The sequence below is a fragment of the Clinocottus analis genome, unplaced genomic scaffold (assembly GCF_023055335.1).
Source record: "Clinocottus analis isolate CAN_PGR_092001 unplaced genomic scaffold, fCliAna1.0.p SCAF_1, whole genome shotgun sequence".
NCBI lineage: Eukaryota > Metazoa > Chordata > Actinopteri > Perciformes > Cottidae > Clinocottus > Clinocottus analis.
In genome coordinates this window covers 18,869,997-18,895,956 of record NW_027175820.1, presented here as the reverse complement: position 1 = coordinate 18,895,956, position 25,960 = coordinate 18,869,997, and the positions used below count along the sequence as shown (strand labels likewise).

Below are 25,960 nucleotides of genomic sequence, written 5' to 3'. Positions count from 1 at the left end.
TCCCGTGGCCTTCTGGATGAAGCCCACACTGAAAAGACGAGGCGGTGAGCTGCAGTGAGCCCTCTGGCCTCATCCAACTGTCTTTGCAGAAAGAAAGTGAAGCCCAGACACTTAGCGGTGCCATCTGAACTACAAGTGCAGGGCAAAAATCCTTGGCAGGGTCCAGGTCTGGTGCAACTCGGTCCGAGTGGACAAAAAAGTGATTTGCGGATGTCTTTGAGTGCTGAGTGGCTACAGCATGCGGTCGGCCTGAAGCTCAATAATCTCCTGAATATCAGGACTTGTACAACATATTTGGCTTCACACAAAATGCAATGAAAACAACTTTTTTGCTCATATTAACGCAAGATTACTATTATTTTTCGAAGTAATAGATCATTCACAATTAATCTATTGAACATTTAAGGTTCTGCATTTTATGTTTCTATTCGTCCCCAAAAATACATATAACCATTATTTTATTTCTACTAAGTGTAATGTGTACATGTGTCACAAATGTTAAATAAATAAACTTTTTTTTTTTTTAAATTAAAAGCCGCACAGTTGGGATTTGAATCATCAATCCTCTGATTGACAGACAGGCATTATAACCACTTATCCATAGTCAATAGATGGAAGTTCTGATATTACAAGAGATATTGCCCAACAGGCCATATTCATTTGTGGTGTTGATGAGATTTTGTCGGTCACCGAGGAGTTCCTTGAGTTGATCCCCATGACAGACATCACTACAGTGAATTACATTTTTAGCGCTCTCGTAGAAGTGCTGGACCGGGTCACAGTGGACTGGACCCGTGCTGTCTCAGTGGGGCTACAGACGGTGCTCCAGCACTGATCGGGAGAAAAACAGGCGTTGTGACGAAATTCAGGGAGAAAGTACAAGCTGCAAATGGAGGATAACGTTTTTAGACATTTCACTGAGTTTATCATCCAAAAACCTTCACCAATGACTTAAACAGAGAAATACTGTCGTCATGTATGCGTTGTTATGCTGTGATTTTACTGGTACGGCCCACTTGAGATCAAAATGGGCAGCACCCTTCACTAAAATGAGTTTGACACCCCTGCTGTAGATTGTGTGTACAATATATATATATATATATATATATATATATATATATATATATATATATATATATATATATATATATATATATATATATATATATGAACAGATTAATTGTAAAAAAAAATGTCATGAGTTATTAAAAAAACTATACACTCATCATTATGAAATGTTAATTATTTAAATAAATAACATCTCAGGGAAAAAAAATCCAAATGACCCAAGGTTTTATTTAATGACAGTGGTTTGTCACCACCCCTATATTCAGCCAATTGCACTTCTCTGTCGAGCTCAAAACGGCTTTTGCTGACGGTTCGTGACTTACATTCAATGTATTTATGAACGCTCTACTCCCACTGCTTACTCACATCAACCCCTGTGGCTCTTCGCAATGCTCCCCAAATCCTGCATGAAATCATGGGACAGGCTTATGGTGTAGCTATCCTGTAAGGGGCGTATGTTTTCTCCTGAGACTGACTGCCGCCTCTACAATTATCCATTTCTGTGTGGTCCTTAACAACAATGAGATGATTCACAATCGGCCCAAAATTGTGGGCTTTGTCAGCTCAAATTAGCAAAGCTATAATATCGTCATGACACAAGATAAGTGATCACTCTGAATACAATTTCAGTGCACTCGCGTATTTTGTCCATATTTTGTTTATTCTAAAAACATGATTTTGGAAAAAGAATGAGCGCAAGTAGTGAAAGCAAAGATGCAGCTCTGAGAATACACTTAAAGGTCTACTTGATAAATCTGCCCATCTGTCCTGTCCCCTGCTGCCCTATTCTGCTTTGAGTTCAGCTGGCCCAACTGTTCTTGTTCCCAAAACTGTGTTTGGCAAGTTAGTGCTACAGACACAAAGATGCCTTAGTGTACATCGGTGCACTAAAAGATGTCACTTAGTCATATGCAGTTTATATTCACATATAAGTGACAACGCATTCATCAAAGATTAATGACACCAATTAAAATTGGATGCTGCTCAGGGAAAGGAGGACTACGACGTCATGTGTTGTGACCTTGGAGAGAACACATTTGACTCGTCTTTTGTAGGATGTTGCACCCCACATGTCCTAGGCTCTTACTGGAAAGACTCTTCCCTTGAGTTCTTGTGCCAGCTCTCAAAGTGGAGAGCAGACGGCATGCATGCAAGATGCGTGTGTGAGTATGTGCGTGTGTGCAAGAGAATGCAAGAAAGGAAAAAAAGGGCTCTTCTTGTGTGTCTTTACATTTTGAATACCGCACAGTGTAAAGCCATGTCTGCATGTTGTACAGATACTTAGAGGGCCAACAACTATGCTCTCTAGGAGAGTTTTTATTGACTACAACTGCACAGGGAGCAGCAAGCAGAGCAAAATACAGTCAATAAAAACAAGTCTTTTCGAGGTAAATCTGGTGAACCACAGAGATACAAATGAAATTTTAAGCTCGAGAAATCATTAATAACCAAGAGTTTAGTCTTTAAAAAATAGGCTTGCACTTATCAAAGAGTTCATTTAGGCAATGAACACCGTGGTAAATGGAGGCTCAAGGTATCACTGAAAAATACAACATTATAACTTGATGGATGGATGGATATATACTTTATTCATCCCCAAGGGGAAATGTGTAGGTGAAGTAGCAGCTTAGACACAACAATAAAAATACCAGAGATGAAAGATATTTAAGGCGCAGAGAGTATTCATTTAGGAAATTAAAGCAGGAATGATTTCCTGTAATGGTCCTTGTGAAAACCACAGACACATATCACTCAAACCAAAATCATCAATCTTCTAAAACAAGTGTGTAAAACAAATGAGCGCAATGTGTGTTGCCTGGATGTATTTTTAACGTGCATTTCTAGATCTACATTTCAATCTCAAAAGCAGATACAGGCCACTTACAAACTACTGCACACCAGTCAGACTGAATGTAAATTTTGGCCTTTGAATGTGCTTTTAAATAAGTCTCTGTGCGCATGTATCTGCATGTGATTGTGCCTGCCTTCCTCTCTGCTTATAAGTATGCATGAACGTACATTAACAAGTATGAGAAGGACTGGTCTGGGATAAAGTATCTGTGTCCTGCAGCCTGGTCTGGCAAAGCTCACCTGGACTTTGAGTCCTACTGTCAGCTTCCATCTCCCTCCCCAAACACTGCCCCCAGCCCACAGAGCGGACACTCTCTAACCTTTGAAACATCCTCGGTGGGCTGCCTGATTCCCCATGACGCACCATGCTCACTCCCTCTTAACATTAGCATAGCTGTGCAACACCTTAGGTTTGGCCGACATGCAGACATTTGGGGTATTTCTGGTGTTTTTCTACACTGTGGGTGATGCTGAAGTCCCGTCACATCTCATTGTCTCTTTTTCACCCCCTGACCTGAGGCTGGTTGTGTTAGTAAGGGACAAAAGACACAATAAAACAGTGTATGTGTTCAAATGCAAATCCACAAATCAAATTGTTTGGGGGTTTAACATGCTTAAAGTCACACAGGCACTCTGTACTTTTAAACATATAGTCAGTAACTACTGATGATGGCAGCACATATCCATGATGCAAGTGGATGTCCAGTAGTACGTGAGCATTTCTTTATAATATTGTATCATATCATTGTATCACACATTTGTCTATCCAGTAATACCATGCAAACTTGTATGTATTTGTATAATGGTATGTGTATTATGTGGCATCACATCATATTCCCAATCTCGCATTAAGCCCTTAGTGTTTTGATGACAAATAATGTTGTACAACATATTGTGTCGTATCACATCATAAATCAAAGCATGTCATATATATATATATATATATATATATATATATATATATATATATATATATATAAAGACTACTCTATATATCATCATATCCCTCTTTCTGTCACTCACTCAACTGCTGCAGCGCCTCGATCTTCAGCTGATGCTGCTTCAGAATAAGAGGTGTAGGAGTGTTAACTGGGTTAAGGGCCCGGAGGATTACCTGGGCCATTGCTGCTGCCAGGCCCTCTCACTGACTCATTCAGTCAGAGGGGCCATTTGGCAGCTCTAAAGCACAGCCATGTCTAGGGCGTTGAGAAGGGAAAAAAAACGACAACAATAAAAATGAAGTAAAAGACAAGGGCGATGGGAGGAGTGTTAGTTCCCTGACCCAGGATTCATAGGAAACCGGTCGGAGATCTGGTAAAGCCAAAAAGATCAAACAGGAGATTGCAAACTGTGCAGTCAACATAACTCTCTCCGTACTCTTAACTCCCACTCTTTGAATGAGCAGTTTGACTGCTACAAGCCACTCTCTCAGAGGCAAAGTGAGACATCTTAGAGGTGCAATCAAAGGCAGCTTTTGATAAGCACCTCTGATTGGCATGTAGTGACACCACAAGGTCACTGAGCTCTGCTCCAACCAAGACAGAGGAACAGCCTGAACTGGCAACACATCAATTTCTGCAGGCAACAAATGATGAACTATAACAACACAATAACCTGCTCAGTCTGGGCTCTGAGAGGGCAGCGGAGATGCTGTTAAGATAAGTGTTCCAATACTGAACTATAAGGAGAGAAAGAGGGAAGTGGAGGCAAGGGTGGAGGGTGCATGTTTTCTTTCTGAGCCCAGAGCAGCGTCCAGAGAGCAGGCTTGGCAGCGATCCATGTGTCCCTTGGCGTTAGTACTGCAGTCACATTACATTTCCTTCTCCATTGGATCGCTGTGTGCCCAGCCGACGCTCCTATCCAGTTCATGTCGTGTCAACTTTCGACTTTAGGCTCTCTGGCTCGACCTAATCCAACAGCTAACAAACTGGAGCAGACTGCTGAGTATATAATTGTGTAAATAATTCAGGTCATTGGAATGAAAGAGTTACGGTACATGAGTTTGATAAGAAGTTGATGAGCACATACGCAGGCCATTTGGCGTACTGTAATCTGGAGCCTGCCGACCCGGAGTGTCTTTGACAAAAAGAAAGCTCCTCGATGACTGGATGGAGGTTACTCTACATTCGCATGCTTAAACATTCACATGCAGGATGGCGAGTCAAAGCCTATCAATCCATGTAGAGCAGGCCGCCGTGTTGTGCAAATAATATGAAAAATACTTGCTTTTGATTTCCCGCTTGCTGATACTGACAGACACACTGACACCCACATGGGCCACATACTCTCTGTGCTGATCCTGCAGCAATTAATTTTATGAATGACTAACTTGTGTTTGGTAACAAACTCCCAGTGGCTCTAGGCTTACCTCACTACCCCCCCCCACGCCCACCCTTTCCTCCAAGGAGTGGCACTGCCAGGAGTAGTCACATGATAATGGAGTCAAAAGCCTTGTGCCTATAATGCACAAGAGGGTAAAATAATTACTGATCCAAGTCTCAAGATTAAAGCGAGCAAGCCAGTTTATGCTCCAAAACCAGTACATTTGCACTTTTGTAGATTACACTCAGGCTGCAACCTCTGGCTCTTCCCATTGAGGCACATGCTGAAGTGTCTTAAAATTTGCATTGTCTTTGCTACAGGGGGCAACTCCTCCGGTTGCAAAAAGAAGTGAGATTAAATGGAAGTCTACGAGAATATAACCTAACCTCTCATGAGATTTATGGTCTCAATCGGTAGTTTCTTCTTGGATAAAGCGTGATTGACCATAAAGCGGAGTATGCTTTAGGGCCGGCTTCCTGGGATTGACGGGTCATTACCGCTACCAAAGTCGTATATGGCATCTTTACGTCACTCCTCTGCATTCCAAATATGCTAACCTCTGTTCATTGGTTGCAAAAAAAAGCGTCGTGCCGACAGCCACAATTCAAGATGTTAATGCCAAAATGGCCAGGCTTCAAAACAGCAGTCCACAAACCAATAGATGACATCATGATGACTACGTCCACTTGCTGTCCACTAGTCTTTGGTTACACTACTCGTATAATCAAGGAAAAAAAAAAAAAAAAGAGTCAAAAGTAGATCCATTCCCACTGATGCATTTCAGTTTGAAAGTACACACAAAAACAGCACCATTCCCACAAAGCTTATGCTAGAAACAAGTCTATGAGCTCTCTTTTAATCTGATTTCTGCCTTGCTGAGGAGGGGCCGATGGATGGAACATTTTGGATAACATTTTAGACAACATGGCCCCAGCTCGCTCCGGGTCCATGTTGTCTGAAATGTTGATTAGTTTTGGCATGTGTAAAGATAGATTGCCTGCCATCTATTCATTATTTCTCTAGAACCCCCCTGGAGAGAGGGCATGGAGATGGACTTGAGCAGGCAAGGCGTAATTAAACTTCCAGAGGCAGGTCATGTGCTGTTAAATGCTTTGCCACCATTTCTCATTACTTAACAGTGTAGACTGAATGATACGCTGTCACTGGGCAAATTAATTGGTATTTGGTGAGGGCAGTATGGCAGCATTGTCTTCTACATGTGTCATAGGCTCTGTGGGACCATAAGAGGGCAATGCATTATCTGACCCTGATTAAGAGCATAACATGAGTTAAGTACATAACAGCTCTGGGTTATTGCACAAGTCTTAAGCCTTCATGCAGTATGCCATTTCACAGATTTCTGTCCCCGTTGACCGTTGATTGCATATTTCTTATTTTGTAAACCAGCAGGTACAGTTTTCTTAATTTGGGTTTGCCCTACATTGAAGAGACAGCTCATGATGTGAAGGGAAACGTCCTGCATAAAACATGAAGCAGAATTTTAAGTGAGGTGACAAGCACTCTACAACATACCACTTGTTCTTCATGATGAGCCAATAACCGAGCCAGAACAGCATTTTTTCAAATGCCTTACGAATACAAATTCAAACAAGCCAACCTCTTAAGGTCCCAAAGGAAAGCATTATTCATATTAAAACAGAAAGATGTGTGCGTATGTGACCTTTGAGTTTGCCAACTCATCTTACCTCCAAAGTAGGAGCCATCTGACAGCTTGGTCTCTTTATTGCCTTTGGTTAGTACACCGACAACCCCGTGCTGTATGAAGTACATTTTCTTGCCGATGGTGCCCTCCCTGATGATATAATCCCCAGGCTGGAACACCTCAAACCTCAGTTTGGTAAGCATGGAGGTGACAAAGTTGGGGTCCGCGTTGGCAAACAGAGGCATGGACGCCACCAGCTTTCGACAGTTAAAGTTGATGATTTCCTGCGTGAGCACACAGAGAAAGCAGTTAGCATTACAAAAGCCATTGGCCGAGCTGTTCCAACCTCAAATAAGAAAGACATTAGATTAACAAAACAAAAATGTCAGCCGTGGAAACAATTGTTTTTGTTTTTCTGAGCTCTTCTCGGTATTACTCTTGTTGGGATTCGGCAACAAGACATACAAAAAGAACTGAACTGAGGGGAATGTTAAGAAATACACAAGCTTTTGAATGCATCACATGAAGGAGAAGACAGACAGGAACTCTCATCCCACCTCTCTGAGCGGCTCGTTCAGCTCTCCCAGGATGCTGTCCTCATCAAACATCTTGCCCTGGTAACGATGCTCGTAGTAGTCATGGATTCTCTGCCTCATATCTGCTGGCAACTTGTGGAAGGACATGTACTGCTCCACCTGTTTGTACTGCGGGGACACCGAGACACACAACAATTAGGTTACTCAAAGGCCATAGTGCTGTAGCTCTGATACACAGCCACGGGGAACAGCTGGCACCGAGGTCACACACCAGGAAATGGAGACGCGTGCATACGGACCATCGGGGCGTTTGCAAGTTGTGCTCAACAAGACAGTGATTTTCCAGCGTTTGATCTTACCTCTTACAGTCTCTCAAAAGACAGAAAGCAATATTTCCATATCTGCTGCAAGCAGATTGAATATCATTGTACCGCTTTGGATAAGATATTGGAGAATTTTGAGAGGTGTGATCATTGTCGACTAAGCCACGCTGGAAATTCACTGACGCTTGTACAGCTTTCACTATTGTGGCTGATCAGGATCTGGATTGCCATCTCAAAGTTAGGTAAATGTGTCACATCAATATTCAGTTGGAGTTTTCATTAACAACATTATATTAACATTCATTCACGGAACAAAAATAATTTGCATCCATATATATTATCCATTAAGAAATAAATTGTGTAGTTTGTTTAATTCCATAGTGCCTTGAAATTAGTCTGTATTGGGAAAGTGGAGAAAGTGGAAGAAAAAAGGAATGGGATGAAGTGATTATATATCTACATAATGCATTTAAACCAGGAAAAGGAAAGAAAAACAGCCGGAATATATTAATATAGGCACTATAGATGAAAGCAAAGTCACATTAGGACAGCGCACTAGAGACATTTATGTGTGTGAATTCAGGTATGTGTGTGTGTGTGTGTGTGTGTGTGTATATATATATATATATGCATGTGTTTAACATGTATTAATATTAATATTTTTGTTACAAAGCATACAAATGTAGAAAATGACATTAGGTTCTGTCTGAAGGCGTTATATGCATGTGTTGCAATAAGTAACACAAAGCCTGAACAAAATACTTAATAGTGGATTCACTGTATGTGTCTCCACCCTCCAGTCTTTATGTTCGTTAAACATAAAAGGAATAAAATGTGTTAGACAGCCCTCTATTCATGCTACAGTATAGGAAGCAGAGATGCAGATCAAAATACACTGAGAGCACCTCGGGAATAATATCAGGTAGGATCCTTGACCCTCAGTGATAGAGGGAAAAAAGAAAGGAAAAAGAAGAGAGAAATGAACCATTCACAGGGCAATGCTGGAGGTGCTCTTTGATCACCATTTCTGCAGTGCCAATAGCCTTACCACTCAACGGCATGGCTGACCTCAGATGTCTCCCTCTTTATTATTCCACTCTACTACCCTAGTCACCACTTTTCTTGTAGGAGATCATCAAAAGGCCATTCTTTTTGGAAATATAGCACAGTAAATGAGGGCAGATGTCTCATGCAAGTCAGATTATTTTTTTGTGGAAGCAAAAAAGCTGTCAGGGTTCCTGAAAAGATGTGATTAGAGGTGGATAGAAACACATATGTGGGTTTGAATCCTCACTTAGCAAATTTTGGAATGAGTCTGATCAGAGGCCAACAACCTACTGACACTCACTGAGTTTTTAAGCCTCCACAATGTTCTCTTTTGTCACCCCTACTTTTACCAATTCAATTGTGTTTGACCAGTGCCTTTGGAGTCCTTCACAGACAAAGAAAGCCTGCTGGAGTTAGTTTGTGCGTACATATGTTACAGCTCCCTCGTCCGTGACCAGTTTACTATAAAGTGTTTATTGCTCCAGCTGGCGAGGATTTTAAATACCTTGTTAGGTACATTACGGTCTACCTGTAAGTGCAAGGGAATATGATCTGAATATGAAACGCATGCACCCACAGTCTACAAAAAGAAACGTAAGATAAGGCAGAGTGGCTGAACCATTATACTGTATGTACAGCATAAAGACATTGCTCATGTGATATTACGAAATTATCCGTTCAGCTCGCCAAGTGAACGTCAAGTGAAAGATTTGACAATGTATACGTGCCGATACCTTGGAAAGTCAAATTACTTGCAGAGGCAATAATAAGATGTGGAAAGGAGCTTTTACATATCCAGTCTCCTGTGTGGATGTGGAGAGATGGATGGGGGGTAGGGGTTCGAGTCTTTATTCACACAATCCTTTTGGCATAGAATTGAGTGTTTACTGATCTGATGATGAAATAGAAGCCTTGCACAGAGAAGACGATTCACTCCCTTACTCCAAGAAACAGACAGCTAGAAAACAATTACAGACTCCAGTCCTTTTGGCTGCAGAGTAGTGCAGCGAAGATGGCTTGTCTGCGTGTGACGCCAGGGTGAAGATGACAGGTGTAACCCACATTCTGCATCTTGTCGAATGTCTTAATGTCTCCTGCATTAGACATGCCACAGCATGGCGCTCAGTATCAAAGACGTGGATTATCATCTCCTTCAAAACGACTCTCCTTTTTTTTTTACATTCATAAAAAAACAAAGACATTCATGCTCAGCTTTGCAGCATTTTACAATTTGATTCTCCCAGCATGAAAGCGCATTAGTCAAGTGAACAAATGTAAGATAATGTCTTATTTCTTTTATATTGTGATGAGTACAAGTACAATACATACCGTGGCTGAGTCAAAGGCATTTTATATTTACTTATCACTGCTGAGTCTGAGAAGAGAAGCTGACAGGGATGTAAAGACACCGGCCGCAGGGGGACGGCGCTCTCCCGATGCTGCTATGGGCTGATAACACCCCCTGTGATGGGAAATTATCTTATCGCCATCCCACTGTCACCAGGAAGACCCCTGCTGCCCTGCTCTACTTGGCAGCATTATGGAGGTAACCATTCCAGCATCCGCTACCTTTGCTGCACTCTCTTTGGTTCAGGCTGCAGGGGGGCTGTTCAAAATGTAGATGATGAGATTCCCAGGATTGATTCTCTCTTCCGTTCCGTCTCGCTTTAGCTTGACATTTGGGATTATACGCTAAATTGTTAGATTAAACGATTCATACCCCTTTAATATCGGTGGAGTATCCACAAGCAGACTGTTAGCTGTGGGGGTGAGCCTATTAGCTTCCAATCTGGGCAATATTACACAAAAAGCATACTCGACCTACTAAGCTATACATTGCTGCATCTCCACGCGATTTCATTTCACAAATCCTTTCTGTCCCTTTCTTGGTTTGGATCTCTCTCCACATGGCTATTCTTTGGTTTCCAATTCATACTTTGCTTTTTCTTTCTGTCCCTCTCCTCTTTTATCATGGTATTTATCCCCCCCCTTCACCCTTTCCCCCCAATTCCCTTCTCTCTCACTCAGCTCTCCAAACAGATGCAAATTTAGTTTTAAAGTAAAATATGAATAAATCATTTCCCAAAAGAGATGTCCCCAACTTCATTATACTCTCTAAAACATTTATTTTTCTCCATTGGTCTTTCTCCTAATATATAACGTTGTGTTGTATGGTCAATATGTATGGGTCATACAATAAGGTTAACTAAAGTCGTAGATTTGTTAACCGACAAATGCCTGAAAAAGGGACAATAAAGAAAATAACAAACCACTTAATAGCAAATACTCCACCTGCTTTGTATGTGTAGGAGGACAGCTTAGTCTGGCGCATGGGCATGTCAATGAGAAGTCATTTATATACTGAAGTATCAAGCTAATGTGCGACAGGTGGTCTCATAAAACAACAGCCACCACCTGTACAAATCATATCTCATAACTAGCCATTGATTACCCATAATATGCTAGGAGACTGAAATGTCTAAACTATTGGATGCATAGCAAAAGTGAGAAAGCCAGCGCAGCAGCCTCCCCAAGGTCCTAGTGCCCCATGGCTAAGAATTAGTGTGTTTACATGATGGTATCAATTCGAATTTTGCTTTAGTCGGACTATGCTATCTTTCGGGGCAACTGCTATTATCCTAATATACATGGCAGTGAATAAATCGAATCACTGGCCGAAAGCATGTCATATCCGATACGATAGGTGGCGCTGTTTTCATTACATCTAGTGGTGATACAGCCATCTCCGCTCGACCTCTTCACTCTTCATAAAGGAGAGAATCCCGCTATCTTCGGTGGTTGTCGGGGAGCTAGCGGGGAGCAAATAGGGAACTAACAGCAGCGCTAGCTGGCTACAGCAGAGAGCTAGCGGGGACACTAACCGAAGGTAGTATCGGCTTGTAACCCGACTTTTACGTTTGTATGTTTCTGCCGGCCGGTTCCTGTCAGTGACAACTTATCGTCTCTTTCGACTTCCGGGTCACGACCTGGGAGGGAGGGAGGGAGGAGGCGGCGGGATCTTGCGCATGCGCAAAGACGAGTAGTTCAGCTCCTAATCCAATTCACCGTTTACATGCCGCGGTGTCCGAATTATCAACCGAGTCGGATCAAGTTATCCAGGGGTGTTAATCGGATCGTAGTCAGACCCCAATAATTCGAATAAAGGTGTTTACATGAAAGGGATAATTCGATATCAGTCTGATTAAGCTAGTAATTCGAATGCATGTAACCAAAGTCAATGACATTAGGCTTTTGGATTGTAATTTGAAGGAGGAGAAAACAAACTAGAACCCACACACATATGTAGCATGTTTGAGTTATAAATAATGTGTACATGTGATAAACAATAGTGTATTTTAATGACCTCACCAAAATAACATTTACATTTTTTATTTATTTTTTTCAAGCCAAATTATTTGTGAGGGCTGAAGAACATTTTAAGGGGGCTTCAGCCCCCCTCGAACGGTCCTAACGACGCCCCTGGTTTTGGTTATACTATTATATTACCTCTGGGCCATGTTAACAGCCCTGGACAAGTTGTGTGAAAACAGGGAGGAAAAGGGAACGTAACAGGGTTTAGATTAATGTCATTAGCCAGGTCCAGACTAATGAGAACGTCTTTTACTGTAAGGCAGAATCAGACTTAAGCTCCTCAACATGTTGACAGCTGTGTCCTTGGGCTGACTGCATGGGTAAAGCATGACTTAACCTCTACGAGGCCACACAAAGTTATTGTTATTGTTGAATGAACCGCATCTTCTTTTAAATTGTTTCTAATGCCTTTAAAATGGTTCAATACAGACGTAATTGTGTAAATATGTAGCTTCACTAAGAAAACACTAACATTGCATGTTGTAGTTCGCTGCCAGAATTAATACATTTCAAAGAAAGGGACAGATCTATAAGTGCAAATATAGTCCTCTTCTGATGACTATTTACTGTATTTCCAAAAGTCTTGATTGGGGGATTGAATTGGGGGAACAAGAGATCTCTAGAGCCTCTTCACCCGCAAATAATCAGCGTTGGGCCACTTATTTACTATTCCCTAAAGAGCTGTGTTTAATTGCCATGTGTTAATCAGAGACTTAAAGGGGAGGGGCTGCAGCACCCCATTGCCATTTCCTTCTAAAGCCACTCGGGAATGGCATGCCACAACACGCTGCTCATAGTCCCTCCTGGGCATCCCTGATTCCATCTCTAACTACCAACAACAAACAGAACATCACTCAGTTATCCCACGCTGAATAATATTAGTAATACACTATTAAAAACCTGGGATGAGAAATGCTGAAAAGGATCAGAGGGCTTCTATAAAGAAAGTGAGACAACATGAATCACAAGACACCTACAAATGAATGAGATTATCTCTTTTGTCGGGTGTCCCTATCCCCATCCCTGGATGCATTTCCACTGTAGAGGGCCGTAGTGACAGATAAGCAGCGGCTTACAGAGAGCTGGAGTGGCAGGCATATCCTGTATGCATAGTCATATGTGCAGCCATCTTGTGCCCCCAATCTGGAGAGATGTAATTCTTTTTGTGTGATAATGGCTCTCAACATGCCTGAGACAAGAGGGACGATTCCTTGGGGGAATTTGGCAGATGCTTAACCCATTCCAGCTTACAATGTTTGAGACTAACTGCTATACAGGAGTGCAATTCAATAGATTATTGAATACTACTACTACTGGGGTATTATAATGCTACAGGAGTTGACACTATATAACATACAAAAAACTACAGCATTGCACTATTGGTATAACTGTGTTACTCTCCCAGAGTAACATTCTACTCCTGTAGTGACAGCTGCATATCAAATTAATGTTGGAACAGAAAATTACTTAAAATGACTTCGCAAATCACCGCCACAGCTCAAATCTGTTGTCATATTTTACTTAAATATATCAAATGCTGACACAATTACCATTTATTCAAACAATTTATACAACAACAGATGCATATACATGATGATTTACAGCTTTATCTGTTTATTGTCACTGCAAATTGAATATCTTTAGTTTTTGGACTGTTATTTGGACAAAACAGTCTGTGGGACATTTTCATTATTTTACTATTTTATAGATTCATGTTGGATTTGAAAAATAATTCCTAGAAAAATTGACTTGGTACAATTAAACTCAATTTAACTAGCAAACAGTCTTCAAATAAGACTCACAATAAAGATTGAAAATGTAACTAACACTCATGGCTAGAGCCCTCAGCACCCTCTAGCACACGGGAGTCACAGAGTAGAAAAAGGAGCGCTTCGGGAAATTGAACACCATGTCCAGCTTCAACCTGCCTCGATTCTATTCACATCTGATTTGGACCCAACCTAACCCATGCAGTCAGATACATCTGCAACAAATTGAGTTGCAAACAGGTGGAAAATGCACCCACTTTAATATTCTGCACCAAAAGCTCTGTATTTACACACAGCAAAAGACTGGCACGCTGAAGATGAATCAAATAAAGGAATTTCTCATCTCAGTGTGAGCCACATTTCAAACCCTGATATTTAGTGCAATTGTTGGAATCTCTACTTTGTGTAACAGTTAACGAGCTGCCTGATTCCTATTTAAGAGCTCATTTAAGTCTGCGCGCTAGCTTCTGACAGCCTGGGCATTTATCACATGGTGCCATATTGTAATAGAATTCTATTCAGAAAAGATTATACCCAGGCTTTCTGATGATAATTTTCCACCATCTTCGAGGGTAGAGCTTTTTTTCTCTCCCTCTTTTCCTATTTCCCGTCTGTACTCTTCTGCAATTCCATAATAGACTGATTTTCTTCATAAAAGTCCCTCAGAAGGGGGGTTACATCTCCATGTAACTGTTACCTGGACATTGCCTCTGCTGGCCTTCAATTTCACAGCTCACCCACATGATACACATATTGTGTATCATGTGTGTGAGAGCTCCATGCTTTATGCTTTACAGCTCATTTATCGTGGATAAATAAAGAGCTAGTGTCAAATCAAAAATCTGCATGCATTTTGATGTGCCGATGGACGTTGCTGTACGGCTCATAATTTATCTGCTTTTTGAGTTCTTTTACTATTTAAAAATAATTCGGTATCTACCTTCCATACCGCTGTGGAAGTATTGGGTGTGAATTTGTGTTGATTGCCCATTGGCTGTTGCCTGCTTGCTTAGACAGGTCAAATGCCATTCACAAGGCAACTGAAATACAGCTCTGTTGTATTTAATGTTCATGATTATCAAGAATGCCAACTACTTTTGAACTTTGTAATGACTGTGTAGGCTCAACAATTAAAACACATGCCTGGGACTTAGGGGGCTGCATAGTGTCTACATTGCAGATAATTCACAATTGATGCTACTTCACAAAGTGGGGGTGGATGCAAATTATGCATTTTTGTAATATTGCTGACAGCATCTTTGGAATATCAACACGAGCAACTGCAAACTACAAAAATCCATCTCAGCTTGCCAATGAAACAGAGACCAGCATTAACTAATGAGTCAAAAAGTCTGATTCCTCATACTTCACGGTTGGTAATCTGCCACATCAGCTGTGCTTGTGTTGAGTCAGCTCGCCAAATTAAGTACTGAAAAAGTCTGAACACTGCAATGTTGTTAAAAAAACAAACAAAGCAACGGGACCAAGAAAAAAAACTACATTTAATGGCAGAGCAGTAGTTTAACATACTTTTGAATTTTGACAGTAAGTAATTTCCCTCTTCAATTTCATGATGAACGAAGAACAGAAACTATCACTTTGTGCAAACCTGTCTTATACAATGTGTTTTAAATACACTGGTTTTGATAATAATTGAAGCCTCTCGATGTCCTTGTACTTTGAGTACCCACTCTAAGACTGAGTTTGTGAGTTCAATAACACTCTCTATAGTGCCCTGACAAGAGAGCACAGATTATTATAAACGCATATGCTATTATTATTTAAAGTATCCACCATACATTATGCAAATATCAAAAGATTTCTTTTTTTTTTTTTGAAGAGTGTCTCTGGTATTTCAAAGCAGTGGACTTATTGTTTTTTTTTCCTTTTTATGTAGAGTGCCTTATGTCATTTATTTAACCCAATATGTGTCATTCTCTTTAAAGTTGTGTACCTATTATATGCTGCTGTGAATTTGGTATCCCTGTTTTTTTATCATGTCATGTATTGTATTGTTATGGTAATCAGATTACCATGCTGTTATTGTGTATGGTTTAGTAATGGTCTATTAACAGTAAGCTAACCTGCAAAGTAGAAATACCCTTCCATCACATCTTAGGTAACTTTAAGAGATGACTGTTTGCTTTAAGAGGTGGCTATTTGAGCTGTTACACAGAGCCACTAAATCTTACTTTACCTAATGAGACAGTGTCAGGTGTGTATAATAACTTTGTCCACAACGGCTGCTGTGTTATTGGTGCATAGCAGATTTCTCTCCGGACTGACTCCAACCGGAGATGAACAGCTGTCCCTGTCATGGCTGCTCAATGAAAACAGCAACCTGCCTTCCTAAAAGTCCAGGGATTGACCAATGGATTGTCTACTTCTTGAGTGCACGGATTATGGTATTAGTCTGACACGAAAAAGCAGAGTGAAATCTCCGGGAAGCAGATCCCATTGTCACACAACCGATGCGAGGGCCAATGACAAAAAGGTTTATGTCTTTGAAGGAACTAACCCTGATAAGCAGGTAGGAAGAGGAGGGGGAGGAGAAGGAGGAGGAGGAGGGGCCATAGTACAGTCGAGTAGAAATTACTACTATCTGGCTCACACAGCCAGATGTGCATGTAGTGACAATGCACCCAGAGAGTGCCTTATCACTAAGGTATGTGGAAAGATAAATGAGAGAATTTGCACTCTTAAAAATTAATTGCAGTCTGCAGTAATAACCTTTCTGCAGACAGGCACCGTGGGAAGCTGTGCAAGCATAGTGGAGCCTTTTTAGCTCACTGGGGGATTCTTACAGTGCCTAAGGGGGTGATCCCAGAAATGGCTGCAAATGGCTTTGGTACCACATGCTGACTAGTGCTGAGACAGGCCAGCTGTTCAGTCTACTTGGCAGCAAGGCATCTCTAAAGCAGAGCAGCAGACGCGTGGAGAGTGCTGAGCGGGGAGATGGTTTGCTCCTCTTTCATTAAACAGCTACTCAGATCAGCAGCATTAGTCATGTTCCGACTCACATGTTTTACTTTATGGATTTTTCACCATTTTAGCTGGTGAGAATCTGGCGGAAAACTAATCTCTTTGTTTCTCACCCCAAGATCAGTGAGGTGTTAATTTATCCTGTGCCCATTTTCTCCGTTTGAAGATGTCGTACCACGCACCCATTACGTCAGCTAATCTGTTGCTCTGCTCGTCTGCCTGGATCTTTTCCTCGGCCCTCTTTCACCCACACTCTCCCTCTTTCATTTGGGTGGGGCCTCTGGGGCCTCCGCCTCCATTCCCTAGAGGTCATCCACTCCCGTCTCTTCCTCGCTAAAGACAGTGGGCAATGTGGCAGCCTGGCAGCTCGGCTCATTATCGCCCACGCTGCGCAAACAGAGGGCATGGCACTGTGGAACATGGCTTGGCCTTCACAGCCAACTGTTAGGGGGTTTCCTTTCCCTGAGCTGGGGAGGCTGGGGTTGTAGTCACTAAGAACCACTGCATCAACCCGTCCAGTCTACGATGAAAAAAGTTGACTTGCAGGAGCAGAGAAGATGTGGACACCTTGCTCAGTATGCCCTGATACCTATTAGTGCTTTCTGTGTGCTGATCTAAGAAGACCATGTATTTCCAAATTAAGTGTCTTTTCTTCCTTTACAGGGTGAGAGAAGTCATGAGTACTATACTCATATACTGTGTGAGGTAAAGTCTTTTGCACCGTATTGCTACAATTTGCTTCAAAACAAATTATCTTCCTGACAGTGAAATCTAACCACGCAGACAAGATACACATATTTTTTGATGAAGTGTGACTCGCACTTTCCTAGAACAACCCCGGAAATCATCACATTTTTAAGTGTTCTTCAGTATCAAAGTAATCCAGTTTTCTGAGTTTACATTGGAAAAAGAAACTTTGAATCGTGCCAATTTGAAAGAAATCTAGGCTTACAAAGCTCACAGCTAACTAACCTAATACATGGCAATATTACACTACTTCGTTACATCTCCAAAATCATCATAGGGTATATAATGTTTCTTTTTATTAACATTTTTTTATCCTTGGAGTTGACATGGGAGTCATTTTTGTCTATGAAGGAGCTCCACAATACACGACTCTGGTTTAGAGGACGGATGATGATTGTTTTCCCTTTTTGGAAGAGTTATGATGGAACACCTAGATGTCTGTGTGGCTGCACAAACGCCAAGGAAATTCAATATTTGAGTGAACATTAAAAGAGAAAATAAAACAAAGCTTTAAGACAAGGACAATCCAACATTTTGCTTTACTTGGTTTTAAAAAATAAACCAAGGCAACACAGCTGTAAGCAACACGTCATCTCGACTCACCTTCTCCTGGTACTGCCGTCGAGATGAGTCGAGGGATTGGATGAGCGCGGTCGCGTGGCCCACAAACATGGCGTAGCAGGTAGCACCCACAATCATGCTGAGGATGGTCAGCCACACGTCTGTCATGCCCACAGGGGGGTACATGCCATACCCAATACACAGCATGTGGCTCATAGCTTTGAAAAGGGCGTAGGAGTACTGCTGTCCCCATGTGTCATTCTGGATGAAACAGAGGAGTTGAGGTGAGTTAGGGTGAGAACATTTTATCTCTCTCTCTCTCAATTCAATTCAATTAGCTTTATTGGCATGAACGTTGCAACAACAATATTGCCAAAGCATCAAGACACAGTACAAACACAAAAACACAGGAATATACAACTTACACAGATAACAAAAATAATAACAACAATAACTAGAAAATTTCGCAAGAAATTTTGAAAGTGTGGCTACTACTGCCGTAAGACGTCGCAATATATAGCTTTTGTTTCTGACGCCCGTCTCTCCTCCAAAGCACTTGAGTTGGTTTGTGTGTTAAACTGATTGGCCGATATGAAGCACCTGTGTGCTGCCGTCGTCATGGTGACCAAGTGAGCGCCAGCAGACTGATTAGAGGCAGACTGGACTGTGGACTTAAGGAAATAAACTACTGAACGTCCTGAACACACACAAACGTATATGAAATATCATATGACCTTATTAATGATCACAGTGTTGACAACTACACAATATAAAACACACGTAAACGTCTTTGTGTGTGTATGTATGTGTGTCTGTGTATGTGTGTCTGTGTGTGTGAGACAAACAGACAGAGAGACAGAAGTCATCTGTGTTGTGTGTGTGTGTGTGTATGTGTTTGTTTGTGTGTGTGTATGTGTTTGTTTGTTTGTGTATGTGTGTATGTGTGTCTGTGTGTGTGTGAGACAAACAGACAGAGAGACAGAAGTCATCTGTGTTGTGTGTGCGTGTGTAAGTGTCTGCGTGTCTGTTAAACTGCCCTAACGAGAACACCTGTGGGTCGCTAGAGCAAAGGTTGCCATGGTGATGACTTCAAAGGGACTTCCTTACGCTGAGCTTAATAGACCTAAATACTGTGGAACTCCTTTCAAACTATTTAAAAAAATGGTACTTTAAAAGCCACTATTGCTTCGATATCGCATATTGAGCGTTAGGAAGACCTGATGAACAGATACTGTAACTGGCGAGTCTGTACGATAAAACATGTGTCTGTACGGACGATTTACAAATCAGGTACGAGCTTCAGGGGAGACGTGGCTTTGGAGGGAGATTTAACATGGCGGTGGATGGCAGAGCGAGGTGGACTTGCTCTCACATTCAGTCCGATTTCAAGACGTCTGAGTCTGTTGGATTCCTATTGACCGCAGTTTATGACAGAAGACAAGATTTCCAACGTTTCTATCCAACAATGGTGTATGAAGAGTGAACATTGTGGGAGTAAAGACAAAATACGTTTTATTTTTTTAGCAGTTTCTGTCGCTTCTTCTCACTCTGTTAATTGGTGCGCCACCCTCTATGAACATTTCGTGAAATTTTTTTGACAGTTTTTGACGTTTTTTGCATTTTTCGGGAAAACGGCCGGGCGAATCTCTTAGAAAAGTCATACCTCACGATTCCCGCGCAAACCGCACGTTTCGATGTATTTTTTACGCATGTGCTGGCAACGCTCTGGGAGGAGTAGTGGTTTGACTATAAGAAGAATAATAACTAGAAAGAGCATTTCCTGCTGAAAATGCGTTGGAATGCAAAAAGCTGAAGCTTATAGCTGAAATATTTGAAAGAAATAGCTGAATATAGCTGAACATAGTGGAATATAGCTTAAATTAGCTAAATATAGCTAAATATATTTGAAAATGAAAGAATAGCTGAATATATGTAAAAATAGCTGAATATATTAATATAGCTGAAAATAGCGGAATAGATGAATATATAAATAAACAGCAAATCATTATTGAAAATATAGAAAAGGCAAAATACCTGCTAAAATTTTACAGTTCAAAGTCATTTAATTGAACTGTTGAAAATCCTTGTCGTTTAAATGTATAATTGGAAAAGTTGAAAGGAAAACTGCATCATCTAATTCAGGGGTGTCAAACATATGACCCGGCCCACCATAGTGTCAAGTCCAACAGAAGAAAAAAAAAAAAAAAAATTTAAAAATTAAAATCTGCCGTAAGTGGGGTTTGAACCACTGACCCTTTGCTCCTAAGGCGGAGTTGCGAACCACTGATCCACAGGCGTAGTTGGTGAGAAACCTGATATTATTGAGTCTCTACAAAACCATCTGTCAAACCTCAGGACGTGAACGTCAGTGACGCTGTTAATCCTGACGTCAATAACAAAAGTGACCTGCACACACGCGCGCACACACACACGAACGTGCACGCGACCATAATAACACGTTAACGCGGCCGTTCGCGCGCGCGCACGGCCGTTCACGCGCGCGGCCGTTGAGGCGCGGGCGCACCCGTTGGCGAGCGTTTACACGCGCGGCCGTTTCACGTTAGTGGGCGTTTACGTGTGCTGCCGTTCACGCGCGAGCACGGCCGTTCATGTGCGCGACCCGTTCGCGTGTGCGGCCGCTTACGTGCCTGCTGCCTGTAGATGCACAGACCAAAGGGCTGCTGCTGGGGACGGACCGGCTCTCCCATTCAGTCGGACTTCAACACGTCTTATCTGTTGGATTCCTATCGACCGCAGTTTACGGCAGAAGACAAGATTTCCAACGTTTTGAGCTATAAATTATGTCCAAAGAGTATACGGTTTGGAGTAGAGAGCAAGTTTAAAATATGTGTATCGCCAAGTGCCCTCGCTCTGGAGTATGACGTCACCGCTGTGAGCTGCCCAACACACAATAATGAGAAAGGCAGAAAAGGTGCGGAAAAACTATAAAACGAAAACGCCGACAGTTAAAACAATATAGGATATATCAAAAAGATGAGTAATACAATAACAGCTAAACGTTTTGTCAACATTTTAAAGGTGGAATGGTGTCTCTAGTTGAAGGCATGACAGACTCTTTCCCTTTTGAAGTTGAAGAGTTGAAAGCGGATTTGAAGATGTTCTTCATTGGAAACCATTCATTTTTTTTTTATAAAAAGCTGAATCATTTTGAAAATTGAGAAAATATGAAAAATGTAAAAGCGTAGATTAATAGCTAAAGGTTTTGTCAACATGTGAAATTTTATATATTGTCTCAAGCTCAACGTATGAAGAAACTGTAAACGTTTCAAGTTGAAGATGATTTGAAGATTTCCCCATTGGGTCCCATTATAAAAAAAAATCATAAAAAGCTTAATAATTCAAAGATTTGAAAAGTCTGAAATATGAAAGGTCTAAGCCATCGTGTCCTTAGGTAACTGAATATTTTTATAATTGAACTTTTTTCTGTAGCTGAAAATATGAAAGAGTTGAAGAGGTCCAAAATACGGATGGAAGAAATAGAATAATAATAAAAATAATAAGTTTAATAAAGATTTGAAGAACAATAGTTGGAATGCTTGCAGCATTCCAACTAATAATAAGCCCGCAGGAGAACATGAAGTGTGCTTCCAGCATGGGGTCTATGACCCCATGCGGCTGAAGCCACACTTAATAAAACAGACTGAGAGTGTGTGTGTCACTCACTGTCCCTCAGGTTGTGACACAACAGGACATAAGGAGCAACAAGTTGTGCTGTTTTCTTCTCCCAGGAAGATTCTCTCTCTCTCTCTCTCTCTCTCTCTCTCTCTCCCTCTCTCCCTCTCTCCCTCTCTCCCTCTCTCCCTCCCGCCCTCCTTCCCTCCCTCCCTCCCTCACCCTCTCTCTCTCTCTCTCTCCCTCTCAATGGTGTTGATGATGGCACATTAAAGGTCAATGAGCACTCTAAAAAGCTCACACACATACACGCACATGTTCAATTACTACAAAACTAATGGCAGACGTCCACTTCGCATTGCCTTGGTTCAATACAGAGCAGCTGGCAGGGTAAAACATACTTTTCAATCTGCAAACATTTGGAGCAAGCTGCAGACATTTGGGCAAGAGCCTAAAACAGAGCCCCGAGAATGGAGCGTGAGGCACTAGAGGTTTGCATGACAGAAACTAGGTCAGCTATTTAAAAAAAAGAAGTGATTTCTCTTTGAGTTTTCTCATTTGTAGATAAATTGCCCCTTTTCCTTTAGATCCCGGTAGTAGTTCACAGCAAATCAATATCAACTCTCTCCTGAGGGTGACATGTCCAAATTGCTTTCAAACTCATTTCCACAGCGGAAAAGCAGAGAGAGATAGCAATTTTATTAGTGCCCTCCTGAAAAGGTAAGGAGCGATGACCCTGCAAGATAATGGGACAGCTACTGTAAAAGAAGACAAAAAGTGTCTCTAATGATTCTAATCAGAGCCAACCCAACCCTGACTGAGTCAATACAAACTCGTCGTCTCGCAGGTAATGTGAGTTAAACATGAGAAACTTTCCATCAGACAGGTAGCTGGCCTCAAGGCTTGAATGAATTCATAAATATATATTTGTTATTGCCTCACATTGAGAGACATTCTTCTACGTAATCCAATTAATTGTACAGTGTTTACAATCTCCATTTTGATGTTAATGAGAGGCTACACCCCTCACACAGGATTTGAAACTATAAGTACATTATATGAGTGTTCCTCCTCACATCTCAGGGCCTCTGTGCTACGAGATGCAAAGGGCGGTTTTGGAGTGTAGAAGTTTGAGGAGGCAGCCAGTGGGACCTTTTTGTCACTTTGTCACAAGGCATTTGGCATTGTGAGTCCATATTCCAGAAGTTTAAACATTTAAGAAATAAGTAAAGCTTTTTTCAAGATCATAAAAGTAATAGTAATATTTGTCTGAAAATGTTAACTTTAGAACAGGACTTTGTTTTTTTTGGGACAGCAAATATTTGCAGAACTTTATTTCTTTGTTGTGGTTTTATTTATTTCTGTATCTACATCTGCAATGCGTTTAAGGTTTAAAATATGTCCTGCAGAATAAAACAAACAGATCGTTTACATCCTTGTTTTCACTGTTGCAGAAAAAGCTTTCATGATGAGTCTTAGTTTACATTACGCTGCCTGACAGCTCAGCCTTATGTAACTTAATATAATCCTCTTGCAACTTGGTTTCATGCATTATTGAACTTGTATTAAAATGCATCTTTAATCAAATAAAAATGGACGTGGATGTGGTCACGCATTGTATGTCACCACATGCAACATAGAACTCTAAATGAATGTATTTTGTTTTAATCCATATAAGTGAAAGACAAGGAGGTTTGGTAAATGGGTTGGTCAACTCGGCTTCTGGTTTGATCCCCATTGGCGACGCTGTACCTGAGCCGTACCGTCTCACCTGAATGTGTGTATCGAACAGGTATGGAAAACAACCAAAGATTAGAAAACGTGTGTAACATCTCAAGGGACAGTGGTTTGCAACATCTGTCGTTTCCTATGATTAGATATAACAAGTGAGCATGTCAGGGATGCAGTGAGGCACGATGAACCAAATGCATCATACCTTGAGCGATGTAACTACTCATGTGACATCTGTTCTGGCACGGAGAGCTGAACACACAGCTGACTAGTGCTGGTCTGTGTGCAACTCAATGTTGGCTTCCTTGAATTTGTTGCCACAGTTTAATCTGTCATTTTTCCGGTAATAAATAAAGTGTTCTGTCTTTTACTTGAATTACTAAATTACTTTAAACAAGTAACATCAGACTCTATTATGAATATCAAATCCTACGAATGAAAATATCATTGTGAATTTGCCTCCAATGGGAATTGTGACAGAGAATAGTGATCATTGGATGGATACTTAACAACTAAATTCACTAAACTGGCGGCTCTGTTGGTTGAAAGCGTTGCCAATACACTTATGTAATCCAGGGAGCTTTTATTCCACTATTTGGACATCTTTACATTTTTCTCTGAAATTCTCTCGTCAGCTTCTTTCCTTAAGGGTTAAATACATGTTGATTTATTGGTAGATTGTACTGAATCAATGAGGGCCCCACCACAAAATCTGACAATAACTCTAATGCTAATTTAGCATGAGAGCCATCAGCTGCAGATGAATCAGAGTCACGCATCAGGTGTGACACAGTCTGCTTCCATAAGCAAATAAAATACATCTCTATCCTGAGTCGGCTTTAACGGAGACTCTTTTAACAATACAGCTAAATTAAAGCACAGTGTAAGTCCTCATTGGAAGCTGTCAATATTCCACCAGTGTTATCCAATATCTGTCCTCCTCATAAAATCAATGTCCCCTGCAAAGCCGTCAGTGTCTCGACCCTTTTAAAATATGGACAGATCTCGGTAGCTCCAAATAAATAAAAAACAAATTGAATAAATTGTACAAACGTAGCAGATAAATATATATTTGATTTGGAGCTTAACATTTTATATATTACAGATATGCGAGGCAATCTTTCCCAGGATGCTAAAGGGTTTTAATACAATAATTACTAAAGCTGACAGATGAGATAAGACAGGGCATAATCTTATTCCAGAAGGCAGGGGGGACTGGATGCAGGAGAAGCACTCACCACCATCTTATTTTTGGACACCCAACAGTCGGCAGGGAAGTCTTGCAGCATGGGCACCAGGAACTGCAAGCAGCCGTCCCAGTGACACAGCAGCAGCATCATGCCGATCAGGTTGACTATCCTCACCATGGCGCTGGCTAGGTCATAGGTCATGTGGAAGATCTGAGGAGTGGGAGAGGAAGGAACCAGGAAACGGGTAAGGGTAGGACGATTTAACACGCTAAAGGGACAAATCCCTGATACCTCTTACAATGAACACGCACAAACACACACACACACACGTCCTCAACATAGATTGATCCCTCCACAATCAGTGACTTCTCGGTTAATTCTTTGATTACGTCATGCACACAGTTTGGGGTTTAAGAATTAGACAACAATGTACTAGCCTGTATAAATCATAGCTTTTTTCCTTTGTACACGGATGAGCTGGTGGATGCAGATGTTGCCGTTCTGAGAGCAGTCCACCGGGGATGGTCGGCAGAGTGGGACCAGAGCTTTAGCTCCCCTGGTGCCAAAGCGCTCTTATCATCAGCCACTCAGACAAACACAATAATGGTACAAGGGTAGAGGTGGCTGTGCTCCTGGGGTGGAAGTGTTCACAGGCTGCGTTTGTTAATCCTAATGATAAATATACTCATAAGGCGCTTCAGGACTTCTGGGCTGGTGACTTTAATGGCCTCAACCATTCAAAGCCTCTTAATCCCATTGAAGACCACGGTGTGCACTGCTCACTGCTCCACTCCTTATTAAAATCCACTCAGTGCCTTTTAAGAGCTTGTGACTGAGAGGGGATATTTCATGTGCACTTTATTGTTCAGCAGTAGGGGATGATATCGAGGAAGATGAAGAGATCCACATATTTGTCGCACAACTTAGCCCTCCTTCCTAAAGCACTGGGCTTGTCCACTGTACTGTTTCCCTCTGAACACATACAAATGTGAGTACGCATCTGTGTACTTTTTCTCTGTGCGTGTTAAGAAGAGGGCTGGCAGGGATCAGTGTGGTGTTTGTCCAGGACAGTGTGGGTGCTGCTGCACCATCGAATCACATCAATTCAGCTCCGTCTACAGGCCAGCATGAAGCCAGAAGTATGCCCGGAAAAATGTGCTTGGGC

General features: G+C 41.5%; 1 protein-coding gene across 4 annotated transcripts in view; it reads right to left on the bottom strand.

The window, feature by feature from the left end:
* The window catches only part of hcn4 (hyperpolarization activated cyclic nucleotide-gated potassium channel 4), a 64,355-nt gene that overhangs the window by 9,579 nt on the left and 28,816 nt on the right, over positions 1-25,960 (bottom strand). For all 4 annotated transcript variants that reach the window (XM_068602897.1, XM_068602728.1, XM_068602811.1 and 1 more), the window contains 4 exons: positions 24,844-25,005; positions 18,284-18,502; positions 7,462-7,608; positions 6,948-7,188 (listed from right to left, as the gene is read on the bottom strand). In XM_068602897.1, coding sequence (XP_068458998.1) covers positions 6,948-7,188; positions 7,462-7,608; positions 18,284-18,502; positions 24,844-25,005 — 769 coding nt within the window. The remainder of the gene's footprint in view (positions 1-6,947; positions 7,189-7,461; positions 7,609-18,283; positions 18,503-24,843; positions 25,006-25,960) is intronic.